Genomic DNA, 20,475 nt, shown 5'->3' with positions numbered 1-20,475 from the left:
TTTAGTAACAAGGAGGCTTTCAGCAGTATGCTGTGAATCTATCATCATTTAATAACAAAGCTTTGCAACTACATCTGGCAAGGCAGAAGATGACCTATGAACGTGCTTTGTCTTTACATTCCATTTTATATCTGAAGAGGGAGGGTATGTATTTTAGGATAATATGTATTTATGGATATATGGATGTATGAAAATACCTTGAGATTTTTTGTGAGGTATATTAGAATTAAAATGATTTTCAGTGTAATATAATTTCAGTGTAAGTCTTAATTAATAACAACAATTATGATTGAAGCTTTTGTTAAGCTAACAGACACCATTGCTTGGAAACAAACATTTGGGAACAGATGGTGAATAATTGTTCATTGCATTACACAAAGGGCTATAATTTAGATTTGGGCTCACTGATGGGTGTTAAGTGGGTAGGCAGGACTACTCTAAAGGCTAAATGGATAAAGAAGAGCAAAAGTAAGGAATTACACAGTTAAGAAACTTCTCCGTGTGCTTTCTCTTTCCCAGATAAAAACCAGCATCATAGCGGTGCTCTGAAAGTAACAGGAAGAACACTGCCGACGCTGCCGATGCCAGCTGTCACTGTAACTTAAAGTTCTCACTGTTATTTATATATTTCTGTGCATTCATGTACACAGCATAGCACACGTCTCTGTGATTTAACTCATGTCCGGGGCTTGGAACCAAATGCCTTCATCCTTGAGCCATCTTGATGGCCTCATCGTAACTTTCTAATCACGAGTTATTCTTGATTTAGATACAATCCTATGAGATATGATTATTAACATTATATATATATATGTATATATTTCATACACAGTGTAAAGAAAGCTGCAGAGATTACTCTGAGGCGTTGGGCAAGTGAAGGGAAGAGGTGGATTCAGCATGCAGGACACTGAGTTCTGTGGCTCAGGCCTTCTACTACTGGTCAGGTTGGGTATATCTCCCTACCTACACCTTATGAGTGCTAAGGTAGTCTTCACCCCAAGGAGGCTGATTCTACAGGACAGAAAAGATAACACTGGTGCTAACTGATTAGGATGTGAGAATGGTGTTGTGTGCTCCAGCAGCTTTGGGGCCAGGGAAAAGCACCGGGGCCTCCATGTTAGAGAAGGCTGCTAAGAAGTGGCTGGCTTCACCTTATGGTTTCAGTTTTCTACCATAACATGTTGTGGGTTTCAGTGTGTAGGTTCTGGTAAGCGTTTTATGTCTTCTTTCTGTTTAAGGGCTTTTGAGAACGCTTTAAAAGCAGTTCAGATAGGTGTAGACTTTTGATGTGGAAGTTCACATCAGAAACACCACGTTTCTAATGTATCATCAGTGTATGTGTGGAAGGGTGAGTTCAGGGAGATCTTAGAAGTCTGAGAAACAGATGAATATAGTTGACATATTTAAATTCAACCAAACTGCTGAAGCAATCACTTGCTCCTGGTGGGAAAACCCTGTCCTAAGTTGAAACAACCTAAATGCTTTCATTGTTCTGATGTCCTTCCTCAGCCTGGGGTTAAGCTAAGGCAGGTGCTGAGTTCAGAGTTCCTGGGCCATGACTTGAGATTAAGAGTAGCCTGTGTATTTTAAATTTGTATTTTTATCACCTACGCTTTTCGTTATGTTCTGCATGATTGTATCTGAAGACAATGAATTTTTTTATATTAACTTCATAATGCTGCATGTGGCGGCTTTCTAAAATCGAAATTCATTTATTTTAATGTGTGGTTCTAGTTCATTTATTTTTCACTACTTAAATTTATTTGTGTAAATATATCCATTTGAATATGATTATATTAGAAAATATTTAGTTTATGGATAATTTTTATCATATATAATAAAGCTGTGAACACTTGAACATTTCGCTATCATCTATGTTTGTCTTCTGTGTGTTCACATACTATTTTTGTGGATAGCTTTTTCATGTATTTTGCCAACTTGTTGTAATATGTTTTCATTTCTTTATTGATTTATTTGTGTTTTGTGATATCATGAATATTAATCATTTATTTAAATGTATGTATTAAGAATGAATTTACTTACTCTATGGCTTGCTTTTTTTCCCCACTGGCTTTATGGTGACTCAGTGGACAAAAGTTTGACATTTTAATGCAGTGAAATTTATCATTTTTCTCTACTATCATTTATGTTCTGTTTTGGTTTTGAAAAATTTCCAAAATGAGGAAATAAAACTTGAGTTAAACATATTCAACAAAGAATTTCAAATACTAAAGGTGAAAATATTAATAATGATTTTTTTAAAAAAATGAAGAGTCAAAATTGGCCTATCACACCCTAGTAAAATATTATTTAGAATTACCAGTTTAGTTAAATACAAGACAAGATTTAATGTGCTACCATCAGTATTATATATATAAATTTACTGTTCAAACTAGGTATTTTATACAGATAAAACATTGGGGTAAGGAATCTATTACTGAAAATACTGACACTTCTGATTACTTTTTTAAAACATTTTTTAATTTTAATTTTTATTAATTATACTTTGTATCCCCCCTGTAGCTCCCTCTCTCCTCCCCTCCCAATCCCACTCTCCTCCATTCCTCACAAATGCTCCTCCCCAAGACTACCTACAGGGGAGGTCCTCCTCTCCTTCCTTCTGATCCTAGTCTATCAGGTCTTATCAGGAGTGGCTGCATTGTCTTCCTCTGTGGCCTCATAAGGTTGCTCCCCCCTCAGGGGGAGGTGATCAAAGAGCAGGCCAATCAGATTATGTCAGAGGCAGTCCCTGTTCCTATTAGTATGTAACCCACTTGGACACTGAACTGCCATGGGCTACATCTGTGCAGGGGTTCTAGGTTATCTCCATGAGTGGTCCTTGGCTGGAGTATCAGTCTCAGAAAAGACCCTTGTGCCCTGATTTTTTAGTTCTGATGCTCTCCTTGTGGAGCTCCTGTCCTCTCCAGGTCTTACTATTTCCCACTTCTTTCATAAGATTTCCTCCACTCTGCCCAAGGTTGGCCATAAGTCTCAGCATCTGCTTTGATATCCTACAGGGTAGAGCCTTTCAGAGGTTCTCTGTGGCAGGCTCCTGTCCTGTTCCCTGTTTTCATCTTCTTCTGATTACCATCCTCTTTGCCTTTCTGAATGGGCACTGAGCATTTTAGCCAGAATCCTCCTTCTTGATTAGTTTCTTTAGGTGTACAGATTTTAGTAAGTTCACAATTCTGTTTAATAATGAATTTATTAGTGCAGAGAAATGTATGTATGTATATGTGTGTATATATATGTATGTATGTATTTCTTTATAGTAAGCTTGTTTCCGAAGTCTGTGCTTTATCCACTGGTCTATTTATTCTGTTCATATTCTAATATTATATTCAGTAGTTCCTAATTTACAATATATGTGTATTGAGGTTCTCTTTAAGTAATTTGACTTTCCCAATTTTGATCTCTTCATATTAGTTTGGCTATTATATTTTTCCAATTTAGTTAATAATTTATTGTTTGTTTTTTGAGACAGAATTTTACTGTGTAGCTCTAGCTTTCCAGGAACTCACTATGAAGACCAGGTGGCCTTGAACTAGCAAAGATCTGCTTGCCTCTTCCTCCCAACCGCTGGGATTAAAGGCAGGCACCATGCAGTTCCTTAATTTTTTTGAGCAAGGTCTTAACTATGAAGCCCTGGCTGTCTTGGAACTCTCAATGTAAAAGAGGCTGATTTTGAACTTGCAATGATTTTCTTGCCTGACTTCCAAATGCTTGGGTATAGGCATGTACTGCGATGTCTACCCTTGATTTAAATTTAGAATTTCTTTATTAATTGCATGATTTCTTGGAATTTTAATTAGGATTCTATATTTAAAGTGATTATAGAGATGAATTTAATTCATTTTCACTAATACATTTTCTAAGCCATGACTAAAGAACTTCTCAGTTGATTTGTAACTTTATCTGTCATGTCCATTGTTATATTATTCCCAGCTATGTTTAATTAAAATTTTCATAGATAAGGGAGTTGATTTTCTTTATTATTTACCTTGTACCCTTAATATATTCTCTCAAAAATTCTGGAGGCTTTAATATTCATTACTTTTTTCAAAGACAATCACATCAATATTGATAAGGATAATTTTTAAAGACAATTGTATTCCTCTCTAATACATATGTCTTTATCTCTTTAGATTATATTGTTAGCAGTAAAAATACAAAGAGTAGACTACTGTATTGCTTTTATCATTGTTCCCGGTTTATGTCAATTCCAGATACTACAAAGGTTGTGGTTTTATAGCCTTTTCTTTTACCTACTAAATGATTATGTGCACGTTTTATACCCAAAGAATGTTTTGATATATGAGTCTCAGTTATCAAAGTAATTTTGATGGTATTATGATGCTATTTTGCTTTTAAAATTATTTTGTTAATATTTTGAGCTGAAGTACTGATTTTGGAGGTTAAGCTAATCTTGTATTCATAGAGAAACTTGTGATGATGGATTTGATTTCCTAATATTTGGAAAGGAATTTTGAATCTCAGTTCATGATTTATATTGATTGTTTTCATATAAATTTTTATAGCATGGTTAAATATGTATAATAGATACACTATATTTTCTCTTGATTTTTTTTTCTTTAAAGTGTTTCTTTATATCTTTCTTTATATTTTTGAAAACCTTAGGGTAAATATTTTACAGTCACTTCTTAATATTTTGTTAGAATTTAGCTGTGGAATCATGAGGACATGGTCATGATTGAGGATGGCAGTGTTTATTTTTTCCATTTTAAAATTAATTATTATTATTTATTACAATTTATTCACTTGTATCCCAGCTGTGGCCCAGTCCATCATCGCCTCCTACTCCCACACTCCCTCCCTTTTCTCCCCTATGGCCCTCCCCTAGTCCCCTAATAGGGAGGAACTCCTCCACTTCTGTCTGACCTTAGCCTATCAGGTCTCAATAGGCAGTGTTTTTAATAAAAAAAACAGTCTCCTTGATAGAGGCAGACTGAAATGGTTTACTTATTTTAGTCATTTTTAGTATACTTTTCAGGACATTTAGTCACTTGATATTAAGTTGTTAAATTTATTATCACAGATTTTGCATAACTTAATTCTTTTCTGTGCTCAAAGCATGTTTTCCTCTTTTAAAAATCAATTTCTTAATAAAATTTGAGAGCCATTTTGGTAAAAGACATTTGAATTAAAAAAAATTCTTAGCATGCAAAGTGTTAAGTTCATTATAAAATTTTGGTACATATGTAACATGTGACATAGATATTAATGTAATTATATATGTTTTTCCCTCCTTCTTCTGTCCTCCTTCAGTCCTACTACCTGCTTCTTGCTCCCTTCTCTTTCTCCACACTATCTAGCTCATCATTTTGCTTTTATGCTTCACACTTTTTCTTTTTTAAAATTTTATTTATTTATTTTTATTGATTACAGTTTATTCACTTTGTATCCCAGTGTAGCCCCTTCCCTCAGCCCCTCCCAATTACATCCACCCTCCCTCTTCTTCTCCTATGCCCCTCCCCCAGTCCAATGATAGGGGAGGTCCTCCTCCCCTTCCATCTGACCCTAGTCTATCAGGTTTCATCAGGACTGGCTTCTTTGTCTTCCTCTGTGGACTGGTAAGGCTGTCCCCCCCGCCTCAGGTGGAGATGATCAAAGAGCAAGCCACTGAGTTCATGTCAGAGATGGTCTCTGTTCCTATTATTGGAGAACCCTCTTGGACACTGAGCTGCCATAGGCTACTTCTGTACAAGGGTTCTAAGTTATCTCCATGCATGGTCCTTGTGTGGAGTATCAGTCTCAGAAAAGAATCCTGTGCCCATATTTTTTGGTTCTGTTGCTCTCCTTGTGGAGCTCCTGTCCCCTCCAGATCTTTCTGTTTTCCCCTTATTTCATAAGATTCCCTGCATTCTACCCAAAGTTTGGCTCTGAATCTCAGCATCTGCTTGGATACCTTGCTGGGTGGAGTCTTTCAGAGGCCCTCTGTAATAGGCTCCTGTCCTGTTCCCTATTTTCTCCCTCTTTTAATGTCCATCTTGTTTGCCTTTCTGAATGAAGACTAAACTTCTTACCAGGGTCCTCCTTCTTGATTAGCTTCCTTAGGTGTACAGATTTTAGTATGATTATCCTGTATTATATGTCTAATATTCACTTATAAGTGAGTATATACCTTGTGTGTCTCTCTGCTTCTGGGATACCTAATTGAGTATGATGGTTTCTAGATCTGCCCATTTGCCTGAAAATTTCATAATTTCTTTGTTTTTAATTTCTGAGTAGTATCCCATTATGTTAATGTACCACAATTTCTGTATCCATTCCTCAGTTGAGGGACATCTGGGTTGTTTCCAGGTTCTGGCTATTACAAGTAAAGCTGCTATGAACATGGTTGAACAAATGTCCACACTTTTTCTTATCTTTGGTTTTTCTCCTGCCTTCTCGATATTTCTTTCCTCTCCAGGTTTCTCGTATTCCTTTTGCAGGACCCATGGTCTCAGGCCTATATGCCTGCATGTGCATGTATGTGTACACACATGTATACATTTATGTCTAGAATTGAATATGAGAGAAAATATCAGTATTTTTTAAAGTTCTGTTTCTTTCTTTCTAACAATTTATTCACTTTGTATGCCCACTGCAGCACCCTCCCTCATCTCATCCCAGTCCCACCCACCATCCCTCTTTTCCCCCATACCCTTTCCCTAGTCCCCTGAGAGGGGAGAAACTCCTCCCCTTCTACCTGACCCTAGCCTATCAGGTCTCATCAAGGCTGGCTGCATCATCTTCCTCTGTGGCCTGACAAGGTTGCACCCCCAAGAGGAAGGTGATCAAAGAGCTGGCCACTGAGTTCATGTCAGAGACAGCCCCTGTACCCCTTACTAGGGAACCGACTTAGAAACCAAGCAGCCTTTGGGCTTCCTCTGAGCAGGGGTCTAGGTCCTCTTCATGCATAGACCTTGGTTGGAGTATTGGTCTCTGCAGGACCCCTTGGGCCAGGGATTTTTTTTTGGGGGGGGGGGGCTCTGTTTTTCTTGTGGAGTTCCTGTCGCCTCCAGGTCTTTCTATCTCCCTCTTCTTCCATAGGGTTTCTGGGACTCTGCCCAAAGCTTGACTATGAGTCTCAGTATCTCCTTCGATACCCTGGTGGGTGGAGTCTTTTTCTAAATCTGATTTATTTCTGACCCTTTACATAGAATATCATGGTTTCATTTTCTTTTACAGCTAAAAACATCCATTTGTGCCTGTGGTGTTTATATATACATGTGTGTATATGAGCATGTTCTTAATTCATTTGTCTGTTGAGAGGCAGCTAGCTAGGCAAGTTTCTGCTTCCTAGTGTTGTGAGTGGTGTATCAACTAACATGTATGGATATTTAATGTTTATCATTTCTGTTTCTTTTTTTTTCTTTCTTTTTTCACTTTTTTATTTTTATTAATTACAGTTTATTCATTTTGTATCCCCCCTGTACCTCCCTTCCTCCTCCCCTCCCAATCCCACCTGCCCTCTTCCCCACCAGTGTCCCTCTCCCAGTCCACTGATAGGGGAGGTCCTCCTCCCTTTCCCTCTGATCTTAGTCTATCAGTTCTTATCAGGAGTGGCTGCACTGTCTTCTCTGTGGCCTGGTAAGGCTGCTCCCCGCTTGGGGGGAGGTGATCAAAGAGCAGGCCAATGAGTTCCTGTCAGAGACAGTCCCTGTCCCTATTACTATGGAACCCATTTGGACACTGAACTGCCATAAGCTATCTCTGTGCAGGGGTTCCAGGCCATCTACATGAGTTGTCCTTAGCTGGATACAGAAATTGTGGTACATCTATACAATGGAATATTACTCAGCAATACAAAACAAGAAATTATGAAATTTGCAGGTAAATGATGGGATCTGGAAAAGATAATCTAGAGTGAGGTATCCCAGAAGCAGAAAGACACACAGGATATGTACTCAGTCATAAGTGGATACTAGACATATAGTATACAATAAACATACTGAAATCTGTACACCTAAGGAAGCTAATCAGGAAGGAGGACTCCGGCTAAGATGCTTAATCTCCATTCAGAAAGGCAAAGAAGATGGACATCGGAGGAGGGAGAAAACAGGGAACAGGACAGGAGCCTACCACAGAATCCTCTGAAAGACTCTACCCTGCAGGGTGTCTAGGCAGAAGCTGAGACTCATAGCCAAACTTTGGGCAGAGTACAGGGAATCTTTTTTTTTTTTTTTTTTCAATGCAGTTTATTCAGGAACCTTGAACAATCCTCGGACCCTGGGGAAAGCCAGCCCACAGCTTAAATAGCCTCTGGGTAGCCAACCCAGGCGTGCCACGTGGGCAATGCAGATAGGTCCACATACATGGAAGCAAGCCAGATCCTCAGCCTTAGCCAAATGTGGAATTGTTCGTGACAGAGAGCACTCACCATCAGGAAGGTGGAAGGCGGAAACCAGCTCCATCTTTAAGGCATAGCATTCCGCAGCTCTCTACAGTTCCCCCTTTTTGTTTTAGACGCATCAGGCAAGAGTAGAGGTCTGATCTCTGATATTAGAAATAAATTGGGACTTTGGAGTACAGGGAATCTTATGAAAGAAGTGGGAGATAGTAAGACCTGGAGAGGACAGAAGCTCCACAAGGACAGGGACAGATCCTAAAAGTCTGGGCACAGGGGTCTTTTCTGAAACTGATACTCCAGCCGTATATGTTTCTTAATAAAAATTTAGAGTTGAAAAACTAGAATTGTCATCTAGTTCACTTTAAAATATAAATCCAAGCAGGAAAAAAAAAAAGTATTAGATTGTCTTAGAAAAATGAAGGCCTAAAAGAGGTCATGAAACATTGGCAATTGCTTGCAGGAATTTGTAGTTCTCTTCCTGAGATTTCAGAGGAGCATAACACATTTTCAGAGTTACAAATGAGCACTAAGGATGTTTTTGTGTGATTTTTCATTGGTTTCTGGAGTTCATATCCTTAGACTCTACAGAAATAAAATTCAAGTAGGTGTTCATAATTGTTAGAAAAAGGTGTTGGGCTTTTTTTTTAATTCTTTAAATAGTTTTTAAAATGGATCATTTTTGAAATTGTATGTTCTTGGAGACTTGCATCTCCATCTTCCCTCCAGTCCTTTATCCTTTATCGCTGAAGACCTGGCTTAGCTGCTCCCAGAATGGGGCTGCCTGTCTGTTGGGACTGGAGAAATGCTGTACTACTTTACTGTGCTGTTTCTTTAGTCTCTGTGCTGCATAGTCTCTTCATTTTATGATATGTAGTTTTTGTCAGACCTAGAAGAAAGCTCTGAAATAATACAAATTTGTACAGTTTATGGACTCGAGTCATATAGTTATGCAGCTATGTAGTCACTTAGTTTCTCTGACTTTTTATACACCTCACAATTAAGATAGGTTTATATTTTCAGGGCCATATTTTCAGGATTATACCTATTTCACTTTATGAAGTAGCAGAGTACCTGAGAGGCACTAATAAGTCTAAACTATTTTTAAAAATTGATGTAAGTGGTAATCCTCTGCACCAATTTCCTTTCAGGGATAAATGAGGATCTATGGTGACATAGTATATGATTTGTTATCTTAGCCAGTGTACATATTTAGAAATTTATAAAATGTCTGTTAAATTATTTCCATGTGTGTTTCTGGAGAAATTCAAAGAAAATATGCTCTATGACAAAGAAGGAATTGGAAGAAAAGGTTGAGGAAAAAACAATCAAAACCAGTAAAACAGCAGCAGGAGGCTTATAGGAAAAGTCTACGACTAGTTAACTCTTTTTTTTTTAAACAAAGAAAAAAAAAAGATAGTTGGCTTGTTTTGATGGGAGTGGTACAGAAATAGAAAGAAAGAAAAAAAGAAAACCGAAGAGGCGGTGTTGTTTTATCTTTTTCAGCCTCCCATCACCCACACTCTGTTCGAAAGGCTTTTAAAGCTGCCTTAATAATTAAAGTAGACAGAGTTGAAATCTTGAGTAACTCCTGATCCTTTTATGTAAAACTTTACGGGATGTTAGTCTGCTGAGCACTTCACAGAAACTGTGAGCGGAACCTATAACAATAATTAGGGAATTTGTCAGCTGGATCCAATCCAGGCGTTGTCCAAACTTTAGTGAACTAATTATCTTAAAACTCTCATAATAGCTTACTGTTCTGGTATTTCCTCAATATTGGTATTTGGTAAGTGCATATCTTCCTACTATGGTACATACTTACTTCCTTTCCTATTTTTACTTTGTCTGATCTCATTCATCCCAGTGTATTAAGAAACGATTTACCGCTGTCTTTTAGTTCCTTGCTTTATTGGAGGGTCAGTTATTTATTTTAGAACTCACAGTGCATAAACTCCTTCTCCTTTAGAGCTGACCTGTGACCTAACACTGTGTATGAATAGGTGTGATTCTGTTTTGCATTGAGCATGTGGATGCTGCGGGCTGAAGTTATTAAGCACGAGGAGACTGGAATAAAGCTCTGCCCTGCAGCTGCATTCGTAACCATCTTCCACTCTCTGTTTCTAAAGTCACTTCTACGTATTTTACTACATCTCATAATGAATGAACATCCCATGTATGAAACTTGCATTGTATAATTAATACATATATATGTATGTAGTGTACGTTGAACTATTTTGACATTTGTATATATTCAGAAATCAGTAAATCAAACTAGTTGCTGTATTCTCACATAAGTGAATTTTGTTGCAAAAAATACTAAAGATCTGTCACAGCAACTTTTAAGTTTATACCGTTATTAATGATAATCTCAGTGATATTCTCTAGGTCCCCACAATTTTTTCACCCTAAGAGAAACTTTGTTTCTTTTTAGTTAGTTTCTCCTCACTCTCCATAGTCGTTCTATTCTCTGCTTCTATGTTTGACCATTTTTAGTGTTGATTTATTTTATACATCTCTCCTTTTTCTTTCTCTTCTTTCTTTGTTCCTGATCCAAAACAATACTGCATTTGTCTTTCTGTCCTAGTTTATTTCATTTACAATAATGTATTTCAGGTTCATCAGTGCTTTCTCAAATGACAGTTTCTTTTCTAAGACTTAATATTATTCCATAATACAGGCATACATAATAAATCTTTTTCTCAGTCACCTGACAGGCAAAAACTGCTGTCTTTTGACATTTGAGAATTTTCTCTTTTTCTTTCCTTTGTTTCTTTCCCTTTCTTCTTTTCATCCTTCCTTTCCTTCTTTCCCCCTTCTCTCCCTCCCTCCCTGCCTCCGTTTTTACTGCTTCATTCCCTCCTTTCCTCTCCTTTCTTTCTACTTCCCCCTTTATTTTTCAGTACTTGCATGCAGCTCAGGGTGAGGTGGCTTCCCTAGCACAGAGCTACACCTGCATAGACTATTGTCTTATCGATAAATCATTTTCCTAGTCATGAAGTGACATCTCATTGTGTCTATAACCTGCATTTCTCTGGTGACTTATAATGTAGAACATTTTGTCATGTATCTGTTAGTTATGTTTTCTTTTGACAAATATCTGCTCATGGTCTGCCCATTTTTATTTGGGTTGTTTTCTTTCTACTGAAGTGAGCTTTATTTGACACATTTAGTGCATTATCAGATGTATTTTTCCCAGTACATATATTTATTTTTATTCTGTTGAGCGTTGCTTCGGCTATACAGACAATTTTAGGATGATAAAATCCCATTTTTTATATTAAATACTTTTTTTTTGGCCTGTCTTCCACAATCATACTGGAAAACTCTTACCAGTAACGTAAAAAAAAAAAAAAAAAATCATTTGCATGTGTTTTCTTCTGGTATGTTTATAATATCAGCTTTTACATTTAAATATTGAATACACTTTGAGATGATTTTGTGTATTTGGCAAGATGATTATTTTTTATAGTTTATTACTTTTAATTTTTTAATTACATTTTATTCACTTTGTGACCCCCTGTAGCTCCCTCCTTCCTCCCCTCCCAACCCCACCCTCTCTCCCTCTTCTTTTTCATGCGCCTCCTCAAGTACACTGATAGGGGAGGTCTTCTTTTCCTTCCTTCTGATCCTAGTCTATCAGGTCTCATCAGGAGTGGCTGCATTGTCTTCTGTGGCCTGGTAAGGCTGCTCCCCCCTTGGGGGGGGAGGTGATCAAAGAGCAGGCCAGTCAGTTCATGTCAGAGACAGCCCCTGTTACTATTACTATGGAACCCACTTGGAGACTGAACTGCCATTTGTTCAGGGGTTCTGGGTTATCTCCATGCATGGTACTTGGTTGGAGTATGAATCTCAGGGAAGACCCCTGTGCTCAGATTTTTTGGTTCTGTTGCTGTCCTTGTGGAGCTTCTGGCATCTCCAGATCTTACTATTTCCCACTTCTTTCATAAGATTCCCTGTATTCTGCCCAACAGTTTGCCATAAGTCTCAGCATCTACTTTATAGTATATAGTAATCTAATCTTTTTATTAGCTTTTCAATCTGGTGACAGGTTTTTTTTGATAATCAAAATGTCCTGTGAATCATTTATGGGAGTAAATTTCCATGTGTCTGTGAATACTTTTTAAATGTAAAAACCAACTTATATTGCAAAGACAGAAGTCTTAATCCTTTTGTATATACTTAGAGCATATTAAGATTTATTCTTTTTAAAAATAATTTGTTTATTTTTATTTTATGTGCATTAGTGTGAAGGTGCCAGATCCCTTGGAAGTGGTGTTACAGACAGTTGTGAGCTGCCATCTGAGTGCTAAGAATTGAACCTGGGTCCTTTGGAACAGCAGACAGTGCTCTTAACCACTGAGCCATCTTTCTAGTTACCAAAGAATTTATTCTTCTTGATAATTATTGTCAGTTCTCACAAGTGTGATGGAAGAGTGAGTTGTGACTTTTGTTATGATAGGATTTTCATCAGTGTTTTCAGAAATTAAGCAAGTTCAGAATCTTGGGTTATACTTCAAAACAGTTTTGATAGTTTAGAAGTTTTGCTCATTAATCTCATATTACATTTCATTACTGAAACAGAAGAGAGAAGGCTGGAAGAATTACATTTTGACAGAGTAGCATTAATTGCCAGATGGAGATCCAGGGGCTATAGGAATCCAGTAGATTAGTACTCCACAGCTCAGTGGAGGACTTTTTTTTTTATGGTAAGGGCTTCTCCCAAGTGGAAAGAAAAAATCCAATTTAAACTAATATATACTATAAATGTAAAACTTTATATTTCAAATTACTAAGAATTCAAAGACACTAAAGACTTGCTTGGGGGATATTAAATGTTCATTTTAATTATTTACTATAATTATTTGCATATAAATTGAATTTAAAAAGGCTTTCTGAATATAGTTAGGAAGCTAAGGTTCTTTCAGTTATAACACCAAATTTTCTGATTCTCTAGATCCTAGTGAGGTATCCAACAATTGAGTTCATTTCTGAACTTTGTGACCAAAGACAATGTTAGATTGCACAGGGGTTCTGGCCCAGTTACAAAGACTACCACAAGCTCAGGTGCCTGATACATGGTTTTCAGTTTAGCTGTCCATGTAAAGAAGGAACTTTATTTTTTTTTAAATTTTATTTTTCTTATTAGTTACATTTTGTTAACTCTGTGTCCCAGCTGTATCCCGCTTCCTCATTCCCTCCCCAACCCCACACTCCCTCCCTGGTCTCCTCCCTGTCCCTTTCCAAGTCCACTGATAGGGGAGGACCTCCTCCCCTTTCATTTGACCCTGTTTTATCATGTATCTTCAGGGCTGGCTGCAAAGTCCTCCTCTGTGGCCTAACAGGACTGCTCCTCCCCTGGGGGGGGGAGTGGGGAGGTCAAAGAGCCTGCCCTTGAGATCCTTTTAGAAATAGTCCTTGTTCCCCTTACTTTGGAAAACTACTTGGTTACTGAGCTACCACAGGCCACATCCGAGCAGAAGTTCTAGGTTATATCCATAGATGGTCCTTGGTTGAGTGTCAGTCTCAGAAAAGACCCTGTGCCCGAATATATTTGGTCCTTGTAGAGCTCCTATGATATCCTTTCCATATCATACTAACTCCCCTTCTTTCATATGATTCCCTGCACTCTGCTGAGGGTTTGGTTATGAGTCTTAGAGTCTGCTTTGAAACACTGCTAGGTAGAGTCTTTCAGATGCCTTTTGCGGTAGACTCCTGTCATACGTTCATACCTTGGTGTGACTCTAACCAAGCAAGTGAAAAACCTGTTTGAGAAAAACTTCAAGTCTCTGAAGAAACAAATCGAAGAAGATGTCAGAAGATGGAAAGATCTCCCGTGCTCATGGATTGGTAGGATTAACATTGTGAAAATGGTCATCCTGCCAAGAGCAATCTACAGATTCAATGCAATTCCCATCAAAATACCAACTCAGTTCTTTACAGACCTTGAAAGAAAGATTCTCAGCTTCATATGGAGAAACAAAAAAAAAAAAAAAAACCAGAATCTCCAAAACAATCCTGTATGACAACAGATCATCTGGAGGTATCTCCATCCCTGATCTCAAGCTGTACTACAGGGTAACAGTAATAAAAACTGCATGGTATTGGCATAGAAACAGAAAGGAGGATCAATGGAACTGAATAGAAGACCCAGAAATAAACCCACACACCTATGAATACTTGATATTTGACAAAGCAGCCAAATCCATTCAATGGAAAAAAGACAGCATCTTCAACAAATGGTGCTGGACCAACTGGATGTGTACATGCAGAAAAATGAAAATAGATCCATATTTATCACTCTGCACAAAACTAAAGTCGAAGTGGATCAAGGACCTCAACATAAAACCAGATACTCTATATCAGTTGGAAAAAAAGTGGGGAACAGCCTAGAACACATTGGCACAGGAGACAACTTCCTGAAAAGAAGGAACTTTATAATCCGCCAATCAAAAAATAAATCTGCCCCATAGAGTTTGCCACAAAGGATTCAGGCCAGGAACAGCCTCATGGAAGAGACACTAGTGGTCTTTGTGCTGTGGAGAACACAAAGCTGTGATTCTCATTTTGTATGCCACATTTGCCTATCATCTGGATGTGCTTATTAACCTGGAAGCTCTCTGTTCTCCATTGTTTAAATTATTTTTTTTTCCTTATCTGTTGCTTTAGGTGGCATTAGATAGGCCTGATCCACCATCATCTCAGTCTTCTGTCTCTACCTTTTTCCCTGAGGTTGAGGTTGGAGTTGGTAATGAACAACCAACTGTCTAAGTATGGTTTGGTTTTTCTGGCATTGAGTCCAATTTGGAAACATGGGAGAAGTTACCTCAGTAGAGCAAAAGTATCTACTGCAACTACGGAATTAATATTCTAAAGTATTCAGGAGCTTTGCATTAGGATCTTGGGACAATGGCCAAATAAATATTTTGCCTGTTATAGAAGCCTGTACTTCTTTCATAGAAATTTAGGGCAAATAGATTTGTATGACTACTCCAAAATGAAAAAGACACAACCCCCCTTCCCTCACACACACACATCTCAGAAGCCCATTCTGATTCTTCTCAGTTTGATTTATACCCTACAGCTTTGCACCAGGCATCTCTATTAGCAACGGTTGACATTCATTTGTGATTCACAAAACTGAAATGAATATGCTCCTCACAGCACTGCTTTTATATTGACAATTAAATAGATAAGTATATGAGGCCATGATTATAAAACTATTATTTAGTCATCAAAAATTAGGTATTAGTAGGAGAAGTTTTACTTAGATGGAAAAGTATTAATGATATGGTAACTGAAGCAATGTGTTCATTTGTTCAGACCCTGAGTTAGTAACAAACCGAAGGATTTGTAATTTGATCTTTTTTCTGATGACCAACAGCATGATTTAAAGATAAATCACGTACAAAGACTTAAAATTCAGAACATGTAGTCAATCAAATGACTTAAATCAATTTAGTATTTCTGCAAGACATTGGGGATTTGCCTGTTTTTATGATGCAGGGAACTCTGCACTGTTGTCTTACCAAACTATTTTTTCTTCTAGGCTATCTTCCCACTACACATTTGCATTTGAAATTTTTCTAACTAAAACAAATTTAAATAGGTTTTAGGGTTTTTTTCCCTCTGTGTTTGTGTATAAAAGTTTGTCAATATTGTTAAATATACAAGCAGGCCTGCTTGTTCTGGGAGAGTCATCCATGTGTCTGTGATCTGCATGCAGGATGCTTCTCTGAGAGTAACAAGTGTCAGAATCCTTAGCTCTATCCATGACACAACAGATGGAGAATGAACCAGCAAGTGGGATGGCTGTTGCCAATGTTAAAATAAGTGGGACTTTAGTTCCAATTAGCATTTCTTATCTCACTTGTATAGACCTTGGTGTGTTTATTCAGTAGCGGTGAATGGTTCAAAAAAATGTCACTAGGCTTTCATTTTGGAAATGTATTCTTTAATAATTTGATATAACCTGATACATAATCACTGATAATAACGATAACAGACAAATGAAATTATAAAATCAGTAATTCTAAAATTACATATAATTACTAATTTACAGGTTTTTTATTACTATATTTAGATTTCCACGTTTTCATTGCTTCAGTCACCATATCATTAATACTTTTCCATCTAAGTAAAACCTTTCCTACTAATAGCTAATTGTTGATGACTAAATAATAGTTTTATAATCATGGCCTCATATACTTAACTATTTAATTGTCAATAGAAAGGTAGTGCTGTGAGGTGCATATTCATTTCAGAGTTTTGTGGTTACCACAATTATAGTGAGTCACTAAGGGCTGGGGAGTTTTTTCAGTTAGCAAGCATGAGGACGCAAGTTCAGATCTTCAAGACCTATCTTCAAAGCAGCAATGATAGCATGTGTCCATAATCAAGAGTGCTGGGGAGGCAGAGGCAAGGGGATGCTGGGACCTTGCATCCAGCTTAACTAATGGGTCATATTCTTGGGTCAGTGTGAGAGACTCTGCCTAAAATAAAATAAATAGAAAACTGATAAAGAGGACACCAAACATTGATTTCTGGATTCCACATGTACATGCGCAAACATATATATTCTTCCCCACATTTGTAGACACTCAGGAATACACACACATACACAGAGACACACACAAAGAGGAGGTGTGGAGAGAGAGAGAGAGAGAGAGAGAGAGAGAGCAAGAAAGAGAAATGTAAGTGACATTAGAGTACTTGTCACGGTGTTCCATTTTTCCCCCAATGGCAGGAAGTCAGATAGATCAATCTGCTTTTTTTCTTTATTTATTTTTATTACTAGTTACATTTTATTAACTCTGTATCCCAGCTGTATCATGCTCCCTCATTCCTTTCCAATCCTACCCTCCCTCCCTCATCTCCTCCCTGCCCCTTTCCAAGTCCACTGATAGGGGAAGACCCCCTCCCCTTTCATCTGACCCTGTTTTATCAGGTGTCTTCAGGAATGGCTGCAAAGTCCTCCTCTGTGGCCTAGCAGGGCTGCTCCTCCCTTGGGGGTTGAGGGGTGGGAGGGTAGGAGGGTGAGGGGGTGGGGGAGTGGTCCAAGAGCACTCCATTGAGTTCATGTCAGAAACAGTCCGCTGTTGATCAATCTGGTTTTGTATGGGGGTGAATCTCAGGAGTTTTATTTATTCTCAGATCATCATTTTTTTTTTAAATTTTGTAAACCTGTTTATTTCTTTTAAAAATTTATTTGTTTTATTAATTACAGTTTATTCACTTTGTATCCCAGCTGTAACCCTCTCCCTTGTCCCCTCCCAATCCCACTGTTTCCCCCCTTTTTTTCCCCAATGCCCCTCCTCTCCCCCAGTCCACTGATAGAGGAGGTCCTCCTTCTCTTCCCTCTGACCCTAGTCAATCAGGTTTCATCAGGAGTGGCTGCATTGTCTTCCTCTGTGGCCTGATAAGGCTGCACTCCCCTCAGGAGGAGGTGATCAAAGAGCAGACCAATCAGTTCCTGTCAGAGACAGTCCCTGTTCCCATTACTGCGGTACCTACTTGGACACTAAGCTCCCATGGGCTACATCTGTGCAGGGGTTCTAGGTTATCTCCATGCCCAGATTTGTTCTTCCTTCCTTCCTTCCTTCCTTTCTTTCTTTCTTTCTTTCTTTCTTTCTTTCTTTCTTTCTTTCTTTCTTTCTTTCTTTCTTTCTTTCTTTCTTTCTTTCTTTCTTCTCTCTGCTGTCCTTGTGGAGTTCCTGTCCCCTCCAGGTCTTTCTATCTCTTCCTTCTTTCATAAGATTCCCTGCACTCTGCCCAAAGTTTGGCTATGAGTCTCAGTCAGCATCTGCTTTGATATCCTGCAGGATAGAGTCTTTCAGAGTCCCTCTGTGGTAGGCTCTTGTCCTGTTCCCTGTTTTCATCCTCTTCTGACATCTATCCCATTTGCCTTTCTGAATGAGGATTGAACATCTCACCCAGGATCCTTCTTCTTGCATAGCCTCTTTAGGTATACAGATTTTAGTATGTTTATCCTATATTATATGTCTAATATCCAGTTATAAGTGAGTATATACCATATGTGTCTTTCTGCTTCTGGGATACCTCACTCAGGGTGATCTTTTCTAGTTCCTACCATTTACCTGAAAATTTCATGATTTCCTTGTTTTTAATTGTTGAGTAGTATTCCATCGTGTAATTGTACTGCAATTTCTGTATCCATTCCTTAACTGAGGGCTTCTGTGCTACCTCAAGATCCAGCTATACCACTCCTAGACATATATCCAAAAGATGCTCAAGTATACAACAAGGACATTAGCTCAACCGTGTTCGTAGCAGCTTTATTTGTAATAGCCACAAGCTGGAAACAACTCAGATCATCTTAACAATGTATTGCACTAGTGGCTTATGAGTTATCCAGAAAGGATACAGACTGGCCTTGGGCAGGTGTAAGGGAGTCAAGGCATCATAACTCATGAAAATTCATTAGCAGAGATGTGAATGGGAAACAACACGAGCAGTGCAGCCCTACAGTAGTGTAGGATAGGCCTGAACAGTAAAGTTAATAAAATATGGGCTATAATGTTAAATTGTGTTAATGGATCCGTATTGTAACTGGACACTGAAATTTTTGCAACATTGCATTGTTATCTCTGAGCTTTGGGGAAATGGCTACTTGGAGCCTGTCAAATACAAAGATATATAAATGAACAAGTACTTTACATGAAATAGATTACTAGTCACATATAATCTATGAATTTCCTCCTTTGTGCTTCAAGTCATCATTATGATATCTATATATGTGACTACTATGCAGAGTTGTTGCATGACTTTAAGACATAACAAGAGAAACGATCTGAACATGTTCAGAACTGGTGCAAGTTTTTATTCCGGTGGCTTTGATGAGCAGACGGCTGAATGCGTGTACATGGAAGTGGATACTGCAGGCATGAGAAGCTACCGTACTTTTAACTACTCGGTAAACATTCTTATAGTATGTTTTCTGTTTAGAGCCTCTGTGGTAGTCCAGTAAAATATGGTGGAAACCACAAAGTGATTACTCTTCAGGAGAGATGATGAAATTAAACTTTGATTTTGCACTATGTTTTCCCTTTAAATGTATTCATATTGCAAGGCTGTGAAATGTTAATGGTTCGGAAAAGTATACTCATGGCAGCAGTTGAAATAGAAGCACAGGATCAAACTACAACAATGCAAATATTTGAAATGTGTTTTTATTACCTTCTTTCAGATTATAAAGTAATTAAATTATTTTGCCCTTCTCTTTTCTCCCCCGAAACCTTCCTATACATATTCTCTTCCTTGCTCTCTTAAATATATGGCCTCCTATTATTAATTCTTGTTGCATGTATATGTGTATTTGTATATTGTTAAATACAACCTGCTCTGCCTGTATAGTGTTACTCATGTATATTTTCAGGTCTGACCATTTGGATTGGATAACCAATTGTGTTCTTCCATGGAATGACTGTTTCTCCTACTCTCGGTATTCCATACTTTCTTGTAGTTCTTTGTGTCTGGTTGAGGTCTGCGAGATTATGTTTCCTAGTAATGTCAGAAGCTACACCCACACAGTCTCACTCCTACGACTACTTAAACATGAGTTGAGCAAGGACAACAATGGACATGCTAAAGTGGCCCATGAGATCTTGTATTATTTTTTAATCCCTGAGAATTTTGTTTCAATTACTTGGAACCAATTTATATTATAAGCTTTTTAATTAGCACTACTCTGAAAGATTTAGTACTGCTAAAGTTAAGAGGAAATTTGGTAACTTTTGTTTTATTATATGATAGGGACAAAAGCCATGATGGATATGCAGAAATGGTATTTGAAAACTTCAAAGCTGGCTCTAGCACTGGCAATTATACGTTCAAAACCAGCAGACAGAAGCAGCAGAGAATATACAGAGCACCTCGCCACCCTGGTGACCCAGCAGGAGTCCAAATGGAAATCAAAAATTGCAGCTTTGGAAGCTGAAGTTCTACAATTACGTCAAAAACTTTTCTTGAGTAAGATATCCTCCGGGTTGTTTAAGAATGGTAAGTATGTGAGATCACTTTTTAGTAATGTATAAACCTATTATTATGATAATTAGCTAGAAATGTATTACAAATTTGAGAGATGTTTATTTTTTCATTTAGACATA

At 37.8% G+C, this 20,475-nt stretch overlaps 1 protein-coding gene across 1 annotated transcript in view; it reads left to right on the top strand.

Annotated features, from left to right (window-relative positions):
• The window catches only part of Mei4 (meiotic double-stranded break formation protein 4), a 191,645-nt gene that overhangs the window by 15,849 nt on the left and 155,321 nt on the right, over nucleotides 1–20,475 (top strand). Inside the window, exon 2 of the mRNA XM_060384692.1 lies at nucleotides 20,123–20,368. Coding sequence (XP_060240675.1) covers nucleotides 20,134–20,368 — 235 coding nt within the window. The 5' untranslated portion in view covers nucleotides 20,123–20,133. The remainder of the gene's footprint in view (nucleotides 1–20,122; nucleotides 20,369–20,475) is intronic.

Source organism: Meriones unguiculatus, chromosome 6, assembly GCF_030254825.1.
Source record: "Meriones unguiculatus strain TT.TT164.6M chromosome 6, Bangor_MerUng_6.1, whole genome shotgun sequence".
Classification (NCBI taxonomy): domain Eukaryota; kingdom Metazoa; phylum Chordata; class Mammalia; order Rodentia; family Muridae; genus Meriones; species Meriones unguiculatus.
The sequence above is the reverse complement of the archived record's forward strand: the minus strand, read 5'-3'. Positions and strand labels throughout refer to the sequence as shown.